Source organism: Lineus longissimus, chromosome 12 (genome assembly GCF_910592395.1).
Source record: "Lineus longissimus chromosome 12, tnLinLong1.2, whole genome shotgun sequence".
Taxonomy (NCBI): domain Eukaryota; kingdom Metazoa; phylum Nemertea; class Pilidiophora; order Heteronemertea; family Lineidae; genus Lineus; species Lineus longissimus.
In genome coordinates, this window is record NC_088319.1 from 12,991,012 (window position 1) to 13,002,724 (window position 11,713).

Sequence of the window (11,713 nt, forward strand, 5' to 3'; positions counted from 1 at the left end):
TCTCCTTGTTGCCGTTGTATTCATTTCATAAATACATGCAGTTTTTGTTGTGAAGATTTAGTTGGTTGTTTAAGAAATGAAATCGGCTGAAAAAGCAGCGCCCATTTTAGTTACAGAAGCTGACGAAACAATCGCCACCTATAAATGATACTTGAAAGTATATATCACAATACTAGTATATCTCAATGCCATCGATAGACGTCAAATGCGGCTATGATGTCATCAAGTCACTTCCGAACAGAGCGAATCCTATCACTGTTAAACAGTTTCATTAAAAGCGAAGAAAGCATGTACACATCCCGTTTTAAACAAGATTGACCTTTGAGGCCTTGCGCTTTAGGGGTCAGACCTTGAACTCAAGGTCAAGGTCAAATATTAACCTTCAAGATTCCACCGGTGACCTTGACCTGTTATAAGTTATATATCAAGGTCAAAGCTTGACCCCATTGCCATGTCCTCGACCTTTGAGGTCATGCTTATAGCATACAATGTTCGGAGATGCTTGATTACATAAAAAGTCACTTTACACAGTAACAATGAAGTCACAAACCCACAAATCAACAAATCTTCACATATTTAACGAATCAACATCCATTCTAAGTTACCTACTGTTTTCTTCCTTCATGTCTGGTGTCCGTTTGGGCTTGTGCTGCGGTGCATGCTCGTGAGCGATGCACGTGCACCAGGTGAGCCGTAGTTCAGCGATGACAAGGCTTGAGCACGAACTGCCGCCAGCGCAGCAGCAGGGAGTGGGGGCGCCAGCGGGAAGCAACGATCCGACAGGCGGGAAATCGGGGGCAATCCGGTGTGAGTTCCGACACCCATACTTGACAGCATGTTCTGTTGCTGCTGGTGATGGTGGTGGTGGTGACCACGTTGTCCGGAATGCGCCGCCTGGATCTGCGAGTTCTGCATGCGGTTATCCTGGTCCACCGGTGAGCGTAGTGGTGCCATCGGATCGGAAAGGCCACCATCGTCCATTAAATTATTCGCCGATGCCGACATATGTCTGTGCGGCAGGGGGCTTGTTAGGCTCCCATGACTCTGAAGGTTCTGCATGCCTTGTGCGACCATTTGATGAAGGTGCGGGTTGATCTGCCCGTTGTTTGGTTCCGGCGACATGACAGGCGGGCTGTGCGGGCTGCTCTTTTGCCCGCTACTGGTGCTCGGGCTCATTGGCATACTGGCAGTGACCTTGACAGGAGAACTCACATGGCTGCTCATGGAATGTGATGACAAGTGGGCATGAAGCTGAAAAGACATAAAAACATCACTTTATTATCAAAATGCATAAAAACTGCACTACAGCATCATGTACAACCGTATTTCTTTTTTTCTGAGCCACTAGTATTTACAAATCGCATACCCCTTTAAGCGAAAGAGCAACCGATAATAAAAAATCAAAAGATCAAATAATATAAATGTTCTTTGATTTCAAATCCAAATCCAGCAACGAAGTAAAAGAATGAAGGCCAATTTCCGCCGGGGTCTAAAATTATCATGAATCACATTTTAAAGAAAAATACAAGAACGTGATTTCTCGGAAATTGAAAACTGCCCGCTTGTACCCTTTGCTCTGAAACCTCAGATTAGCATTTTTAGATATTGCCCACACAGTATGTTGCTTCCCAAAAAGTGTTAATGATTTTTCTGAGTCAGAAAAGGATAAAATGAGTTTTGCTCTCAGGTCACCAAAGAAATGCAAAGAGTTTTTAATCAATTTTGGCAAGAAAGAATGAAGCATTGATTTTTATTCGGAGCCGTTTGATCTTGAAATGGCTAACAATATTTGGAACACTTTCATTTGCACACTCTGTGGGTTTTAAAGAAAATTTGAAAACGGCCAAATGTTTACTATTCATGACAAAGTGTATAAACATGATAAATGTCCAAGGGGTGAGTTCCACAAAGAAATATGAGTTCAAAATGACGTGTACATCTGCAACTGCAACAACACCACATGTACTTTTAAGCAAATTTCAAAGATTCTTGTATGATTTTTAACCGCAAATATGAAATGAAAAAGTAATTGCCACCATCTAGCACTTGGGTGTGACTTCTGTTAAAAAAATTGGATTCTTTTTACACTTCTGTAAAAGATGCAACAATGAAGTCCTTAATTGGCATGATTTGCTATTGAGAATGGCAAGAACATCAGACCAGACTTGATACAAAAAGTGTCAGACAAAAGAACTTTCGTACTGGAGAGACAACATATTGCACATGCAGTCTGCAAAGATTGCGTAATTAGACTATTGGTACATGTACCTGTAATAGTGACACATCCCTTTTTTCTAACCCGGAAGTTAACAAGTACCAGTAACTCTCAATTAAAAACCTCTGCTACATTAATCAACAAACTGGGCAATTGCCGGACGTTAAAAGAGGAGGGTTAGGCATGAGACTAGTAACCTCAACCCATAAATCTGACTCTTTTTACAGAAACGCTAACAACAAAAGAAGGGGGAAGTTGTAAGCGGGATGCTCTCAGAGAAGTGAAAGGCTTAAGTAAGTGATAATAAGTGCACAACGGCATTGTGTGTACAACATTTCTATTTTCCTGGACCACCAGTAATTACAAACGGCGTACTCCTTTAAAGTTTGCAAGTTGCAGTAGTAAACATCTTTAGAAGATGAACTCACCCTAGCAATGTGCTTATCAAGACTTGACTCGGTCACGAATCCACGTTGGCACACGGTGCAGTAGAAGCTTTTTCTTGACGACTTTGCTTTGTTCTGGTCATGGTTTCGTTGATGATGCTGCAGATTTGACAGCTGGGCAAATGCTTTGTTACAATTCGGAATTGAACACTTATAAGGCTTTTCTCCTGGAAAGACACAACATACAAATATTAAATTTGAAGAAGAAGATATGTAAAGAATATCACTGAATACAAGTCACAAAAAACGAGATACTGCACTTTATATTTCAGTTTTGGCCCCCTGGTGGCCAAGTCGGGAATCAGATTGACCCAAATTTGGCATCAGAGGCAATATCTGACAAAGGGCCGGGGACATGCGTCTTACCTGTATGGATTCGTGTATGCTGCTGTAGGTGTGACAGCTGCTTAAAGGCCTTGTTGCAGTATTTGCAGTGGTATTTCCTCTCTCCGGTGTGAACCAGGGAGTGCTGGTGGAGCTGCGAAGGGCTGCTGAACGACTTGTAGCAATGCGGGCAGGGGTGGGCTTTGTCCTCGAGGCCATGCGTCTCTTTACCGTGTCGATACACGTCTGATTTATTGCAGAATTTCTGCAATGAAACAAAAAGATATACAGTTATTACAAGAAAAGTATTTCTGGGCTGAGTGTGGAAGGGAATGAGGTTTGGTCAGGGATCTGGAACTCGACAAACAACAGTGGAGCCTCCCTTGGCGGTGGCGGACACCTCTTTATTAAGGACACCCTCTCTATTAAGGACACTAGTTCTTGACCTATATTGGCTATTTCAATTCAATTTTACCTCTCTAATCAGGACACCTCGCTATTAAAAAGTCAGCAAGATGAGCACAAGAACAGTTCTTTCATTCGGCATCAGACAGCAGACTCAGACACCACACTTGGACTTATTTCGAACAAGAGCGTTAAAACTGCCACATTCACGCTCTTGCCAGAAACCAAGCCAGAAACCATTTTTCCTGCTAGCAGTTGTTTTTCAGTCGGTGGCGTCAAATTTTAATCTGCATCAAACCCCAACCACAGGAAGTCTCCCGGCAACAAAAGCCATGCATGGCTATTGTGCTCGTTGAATTGAAACGCAACTCATTGATGGAATATCAGCGTTTTCAAATTCCAGAAAATCTCCCAAGCTCCCTTGGGCAAAGGAAGTGAAATTATTTCTTCGTTAATTCATGAGCAAACTTTGAGTTTTTGCGGGGAGTGTTGAGATTGGTCATTTAAAAAATCAGGTTGAACCCGCATGACTTTTTGTGTCTGATTGTTTTTTTTCTGATTTGTCAATTTCATCTACTGGTGTATTGGAATCTGTGGTTATTTTCATACCAACAGCTTACCCATCCCCGGTACTGTGTAATGTACACCATGTAAAATTTGGGTCAAATGTGAGCAGAATGTCTGTGTCCATTTCTGATTCAGCTGAGAACTAAGCTATGTACTGGAACTGGAAACTTGTGCCGGTCCTGCATTATCCTGCAGAGAAACATCTTGCTTAAAAAAAGGTAATTTGTTCGCCCAAAAATCTAACTACTTTTCTAGTTGCGTCAGATTACTGTGTGCCGTAACGCACAAGTCGCCATTGTACGCCAGGACTCGGAGGAGCTACATCCGCAAACAAAATCACCAACTGTTTTTATGACCAAAAGAAGTTTCTGCAGAAATACGATTGTTGGATTGGAGATTTTTTAAGGAATTACTTTATTTTTTTTCTTCTATGTCACGCATTGTAGCAATGCAGGGCAACAATCAATGCCGATGTGGAATCTCTCCACAACAAGATAAATTTTTCCCAACTTGGAATCATCTGAAATTTCAGGAGGTGTTACTTTCCTTGGGTTTTACATGTAAATGGTTGCATGTTGCCATGGAAACGCATGTTTTCAATGCACACTTTTTGTCAATTATCTCCAACAAATGCTCCTGCTCAACTTTGGTGGTTTCTGATGCTTTCAGCATAAACCTGCATCGACAACTGCAGAAGGGGTGTTGTAATGTAATTGTCAAAAATTCGGCAATGCCTAGAAAAATTTCATGATAAATGTCATCTACATTATGAAGAATAAATAAAATAAAGAATATCTTTATCATTTCTTGGTATTATGTTTTGTTATTTTTGTTGATCAGTTTTTAAAACAGGCCTGTGACACATCTGATCAACAGCAAACTAGTTTGAGATTTTATTTCATCACACTGCAAAGTTTTTACATGTAGCGGAGGTACAGTAATAACTCAATTGACATTTTCAAATTCCTCTTTAATTTTCAAATTTTGAATGAACAGCGTATAGCCTTTCACAGAACTCCACTTATTGAGAGACAGTACCAAAAGTAAGTGAGAGTAAAAGTCAGTTCATGTAGGAAATGGCACATGCCACATTTTTCATTGCCGGAACAATTTGCAGCGTTCCTTCACGCGATATGACCATTGATACCCTCGATGCACAGCAAGTAGCAGAAACCTGATATACCTAGTCAGCTTACAGAGGACACGCAATTTGTCAAAAGCTTAAGTGCGTTAAAAACTAAGTATTTGTGCCAAACAATCTGATACGAGAAGAAAAACCTGTACTTCGTTCTGAAAATTGCAGGTTTTTACCAAAAACCAATTGTTATTTGAAATTTGGTTATCTTCTCAAAAGAAACGTTATTAGATTGCCACGCTAAGGCCAGGGAGTCCCTTTTCTAAAAGCCCCCTGGCCAAGGGTTCAAAAGCCAATTCTCTGTTCATTATTAGCCCAGCAAGAGAAACAAGGCAACATTTTTCAAATAAAAGGCAAAAAATCATTACGTTTTTAATCCATTGGACCTTTTTATTCCTTTCGGAATCTGGCCCCCAGCAAAGCTATTTTTGTAAAAATCATAATAATTTCATGCCCACTGTGTTATGAGTTGCTTGGCTCCAGGGTACAGAGATTATGCGTTGAGTCAAAATGCACAATTCATCTGGTGCATGAAACAAATTTAAGGCATCAAAACAAATTTTGCCACGAGACTATGCGGAACCCCAACCTCATATCCAGGGGGAATCTCAAATATCTTTTGTAAACATACTGGCCAATCCTGTATCATACTGCACCACAGTTGTGCGCAACTCAGCAAAGCAAAATATGAGTAAAAAAATTATTATTATCCACAAACAAATCAGACTTTATTTTCATATAAACAGTGACTAATATATGAATATGAACAATTCTGTCTGAGGACAAACAATATTGGAAAAAAGCTAAACTGCCCAGAAAGTTTCAAGACAGAAGTAACCTGAACCTTTAAGATGACTAATGAATGTGTCATATAGTACCATGAGCATAATTTTGCATATAGCCGCTGTTAAAAACACACCCAGAGACAAATCAAAAACAGAGGCGGGACACTATTGTAAAATTCTGGCCAAAAATGACTTTGGATACGAGACGAACCATGCCCCCTAGGGACTGTTTATGAAAATGACCAAATCGTACATATTGACAAGAAAGCGCTCGACGATCGTTTTGCAAGTGGGGGCCGATTCTATTGAGAATACGTTCAAAACGTGATGCGGTTACCAGGCTAATAAAACTTAAGAAGATTGCAGAAAAATGTCTCTCCTTTCGGAATACCCTAATAAACAAGCAGTGAGTCATCACTCGAGATAAAAACACGGATAATGTGCGCGTTCTATCCACGATGCTTTTGTATAGAAGGTATGACTAACTATTGTGTAATATTCCTAACAGTGGCTGAATCATAAGACGTCGTCGTTGTTGTTGTTCGACACAGGTGAAATAGACAAACCGCAGATACAATAAGGTGGGCACAAAAAATGAAAGTTAGAAGATGCGACTGCAATAACATTTTCTGATGCATTTCTAATGATAAGGTTAAAGAGTATAAACTGCAATGAACTTTTAGACATACTGGGATCTCACACATATAAGACAGTTTTATGCAACGCTGGTTACAGTGCAATATGGCCCAGTTTCAATCCCAGTGAGAAAACAGGATTGTATTTCTGGATGAATATCATGGCGGCTTTCTAGGGACTACAGTCCTTCAAATGAGACTTAAAACCTACTTGTATGTTTTCTTGTATCTGATGTCTTATGCCACGGCAAGCAAAATAACCCAACAATGTAACCAACTTGAATAGGCACAGTTTGACTCTAAAACTCTGGCCGAAGCCGGAGTCACCAGGCCAATAAACCCAGTTGGCACCTGACCGTAGAGGCATGTAAAATATGCTCATCCCACCCAGAAGGAGGAATACACCCTGGAAAATCCCACCTCTAAGTGCAGAGCTAACGCTGAAGAAGCAATGATAAAGAATGAGTCCTCAACAGAGCCAATTGCAACCAAATCAGCAGCTGCAGCACAGAAGACAGAATCCTACTGGATTATCGATTTATAGAATTCCGAGGAAAAAACCCTGCTCCTAATTGGTTTGTTTTTATCTTGTGCCAGGTGACAGGCAGAAACATGTGTTGGGTAAAAAAATCCCTTAAAGGCCGAGTTCATGAGTTATTTTGTCATTTATAGAATGTGTTGATGAAAGACTTTGGTGGCTGACATTTAGAAATTCGGATTGAGTGGATCGAGTAACCCCTGGGACAACTGCAAGAGGCCAACTTTGCCAAAATATTAATCTGGCCTTGGAAGAAGAATACTCTCTGAAGAATAAGTTCTCAAAATGCAGAAGAAACAGAAGATGAAGAAGAAACAGCTCATAGACACAGACAGGGAACGATCAATACATTGTAATGACATTAAAAACAGTGAGAAAATTCAATAATCCTAGGTAAGAGTAAATGCCTCATCAATTTCTTCAAATCAATTAAATTGTCTACAAATATCATTATCAATGAATGTATACGATTACAATCAATAGCTGTTTACATACCTGTCATATTGCCACCCTGGAGAATCAGCGCCACACTTCTCGAGGATATTCCTCGGCTTGACGTCGGCAACACATTTCTTGAGGTCGGATTTTCAGACCATGTCATCCCTATTTCCGAGGTAATCGCAAAAACCCACAGGGAACATGGGTGACATTTCAAGGACAGAGCCAAAGTGAGGAGTTTCCTCGAAAAATGTGGTGCTTATTCTCTAGGGTGATTGCAGAGTGTTGTCTTGTCAGTAGGGGGTAAACAATCGTTAATTGATTTGGTAACTACGGGGCAATACCAATAATTCACAACAATCCTTAGCAATAATTATATGATATGACTATTACTAAGCTTTTCACAAGGAACAGCATCTCTTGTATATTGGCGTTCTAGGAGGGATTACGATGAGGACGCATCAGAAAATGGGGGAAAAAATCATTTCACAAACTGGTGAACACTTCTCCACATAAACATGATCAAGAAGCTGTGGATTATACTCTCTTTTTTTTAGAGATCTGAAAAATGTTTGAGTTGACACGGGTTCAACATTGCCTGCTTAATCAAGTTTTCTCTTTTCTCACAGAGCACAACCTTAAAATGATCAGAAGAATCCAAAAATTTTGAGATCCATTTCATTCCAACGATAATCCTAAAATATCCCCAAAGATTTTTTCACCAGTGCTCTCAGATCTTTGTCACACTGTTTTCATAAGCTGACACTGTCCATTTTCAAATTGTTTTGAATATTTTCCCGCAAACAACACCACGCAATTGCTTAAACATGTTCAAATAATCACAAAATACTGAGGAAAACGTTGGAAAAAGTCGTAATATCTTTTACCAATAATCTGGATGATTTTTCTCTCTCTAATATTCAACAATCTTTTCCGAGCTTTTGTTGCACCTCCCTTATCTAGTGGACGGAAGGAAATAAACCAGAATTTTTATCTCCGGATCCTGTTGAACAATGGCGATATCAAATCAGCTAGAAATACTGATCAGCGTTTTTAAATCCTGAGAACTAAAAGGAGCTTTTAATACCACAAAACTCAGAAGAATACCACACAAGCTTAGCAAGGATAATGGCGTTTTCTAATTCTGGTCAAAAAATGTGGTTAAATAAGGTCATTGCTACTTTTAAAGGTTCAAACTATAGAAAGAAGTAATGGCACTATTTTTGATTAGATAATCCTTGGAGTGTCAAGTGCAAAAGCAATGGTATAAAACCTTGGACCTACTTTCATTTCATACATAGAAAAATGAAGTGAATATCTTCTATTTCAAAGATATTGATGATAAGGAGATTAAGTAAAAAATGCTAAGCTGGAACACAGTTTACTGTTTCCTTTATATTTACTACAATATGTTTTCATTTGAATAAAGCCTTTATCATTTTCCCCGAGCTTTTTTATTTCAAAAATGGCTTTTCAATCTTCTTCCAACCTACACAAAAGGTGGCTAAATTTTTGAACAAAATACAGCATAACCTTTTTATATTGGACACCCTATGGACCAACAAATACTGCCTATCACAGAGAGATGTCCTGATAACTTATAGTCATCCAGAATGAATATGAAAATCGTAGTCTAAAATGAAGAAAGAGAGCGATTAAAATGAAGAGAGGTATCCAATATAATAGGGGTTCCTATATAAAGGGGTGTGCTGTCTGCATTCGTTGCATTTACAGGTGGCTCAGGAAAATAGAAATACACACATGCCATAGTGCAGTTGTGATGTTTCTAAATTTTACTCAAACTTGGTATCAATAGTGGGATTATTGAAATTTATATTCGTTGCGCATTTACAAAACTAAACATTTTCCAATCTTAGTCAAATTCAAGTATGCCTTTAACTTCTTTAAGGTTATCTAAAACGGACAGTATTGATTCTATGACCAGTCCCCGCCACATTCTGCGAGTCCACTAACCAAAAAAGCCCACTTCTTCAACAATACTTAGACATTGCACTGGCTTAAGCCATTATATGAAAGCTTTTTTCTATTTCCGCGATGTTATTTTTTCACCAAAAAGTTGTAAGTGTCAGGCAACCTGCTCGTTTTTGCCAAACATGACAGAAAAATGTCCGCCTTGTCTACATTCGATGGTAATCCGGCATCGAGGGACCCGAAGGTGAACTCCTGTTCTGCTGAATATGTTATTTATTTTTTTCACACATTTTTTGATCGCAAGAGATTTAGGTAACATTATACAATAGTTATTCTTTTGAGTGACTGTTTTTCATATACGCTTTTTCTGAGACAATGATTTAAGTAATACAATATGTATTTGTTCTTTTCTGTTTTATTTGTGCAAAAAAGTGATGTTACACGAGGTAAGGTTCGGTCTTTTTTTGTGGTGACTTTCCAATTGCTGTTTAACAAACTGCAGATTAGGAATCCATCACTGGACACATCAGGTACATCTTACTAAAATGATAAGGTAAATGGGGAAAGATTGTCCTTTCATTGTGTGATTTGCTAATCTTTCCCCCATTTTTTTTACCAAGCAACACTTTTCCAAACTGGGCACATCGACTTGAAAACTCAATTAATTAATTAATGAGGTAAACTGCAGGCAATTCCGTTCAGCATTTAGCCATGACACGTCTTTCATCATGACGTGAATTGCATTTCGGTGAAAAGTGCAACTTTAGAAATTTTCTCAATCCCACCCTTAATGGAATAATATTACTGCATCATGCAGCAGTTTGATACGATACCATTTTTTGATTTTTGATTATTTTCACGTTGCCGCTAAAATGGGAAATGATACGCCATTATAGGAATATGATACTCCAGCAAAACTCTGACACCTTGTTACCCGCGGGATTTTAAACATGAGCGCGGCGCTGTGGTAGCGCGATCGCAGGCAGCATTTTATTGCGTACTGCATGCAACCTTATGCGGTTTTATGCGGCATCAAGTAAAGCAATTGTTCAGATTTAAAAACTTTAGTGCAGGAAAGTTCTCTCAAATTATCGAGATAACACACAATGCTGAACAGATTTTTCAAGAGCAGATGCCAAAAACATCCGTAATAGGATTTTGGCAAATTCAATGAACTGGCTTGTTCTCTAACCAACTAAAAGTTAACCCTTTAGTCAATTAGTAATTGAATGTGGTAGAGAAATGAATTTATATGTTTAAGCTCATATTCTAAAAAATTGATATCGTGGCCACTTCTTCCTGCCAAAACACCATCTCGGGCATAAGTATGGCCTAACTGAACTTCTAGTTTTTTCTCCTAACACACTTTTTGGAAGAACTACAAAATAGCATTGGGCCGGAGGCAAAGTCTAGTGAATCTAAAAGTAAATATTGTGTGGTCTCACTCAACCACTCTAACCTTTCTCAAGTTAACAATTCCCTGTACATGCTGTAGGAGATATCTTGGACAAAAATGAAAACTATACAACAGCATATTGCATGGTACGTAAACTCGATAAAAAGTTATTTTCGTGCACTTGCCTAAAGAGTAACTTTCTTCTTCTTGCAGAAACTTTGAAAGAATCTCCTGATTTCTTACAGCATATACGAGAAAACTTTCGCATAATACCTTCTCCAATCTTTTCTACAACCAGCGTAAAGAAGACAGAAGTTCTTCCCAAAAGACCTCAATGATGAGGAAAACAGCATCACTTTGATGCCCGGTCCGGCAGAAAAAATACAAAATTCTTTGATTTTGCAGAAATCTTACAACTGTTGTTTTCATATATCCCTGGAAGGACGCACGTTTGACGCGGTTTGCGCAAAGCGTTTTCCCGAATCGGTTTCATCTTTGTAACATCTGTTTTTGAAAACACACGATTTATTTCCTGATGTTGAAAAAAAGTGCATGCTTTGATGATCGGCAGGAGAATCTTTCGATGATCTAAGATGAGACTGACAGACGATGAAAGAAAGGACTAATTAATGCTAGGCGATTGAAAACAATGAACAGACGCTCCGCGGGAAATCACAGAGCTTGAAATGCAATAATCGTTTTTACCTTGTAGAGCCTCAGATTTGCTCGAAGGGCAGTCAGAGATATTTTGACCACATTTCTTGGCATGATGCTTTACTCATGTTTTGTCCACGTTTTGGACAAAAGATGTGAAAAGATCTCTATCTGTTTGAAATCGAAGTCGACTGTCAACAATTTCTCTCCGACCATGAGTTACTTTTTCAAGGTTTTCCCTTG

At 39.1% G+C, this 11,713-nt stretch overlaps 1 protein-coding gene across 1 annotated transcript; it reads right to left on the reverse strand.

Annotated features, from left to right (window-relative positions):
* Positions 1 to 360: 360 nt before the first annotated feature.
* Positions 361 to 3,630, reverse strand: LOC135496553 (zinc finger protein 384-like). Its single transcript, XM_064785915.1, has 4 exons — positions 3,538 to 3,630; positions 3,028 to 3,250; positions 2,644 to 2,828; positions 361 to 1,251 (listed from the first exon to the last, which is right to left on the reverse strand). Exons 1-4 carry the CDS (start codon positions 3,628 to 3,630, stop codon positions 622 to 624), a joined length of 1,131 nt encoding a protein of 376 aa, XP_064641985.1. The 3' UTR covers positions 361 to 621.
* Between the last annotated feature and the right edge of the window lie 8,083 nt (positions 3,631 to 11,713).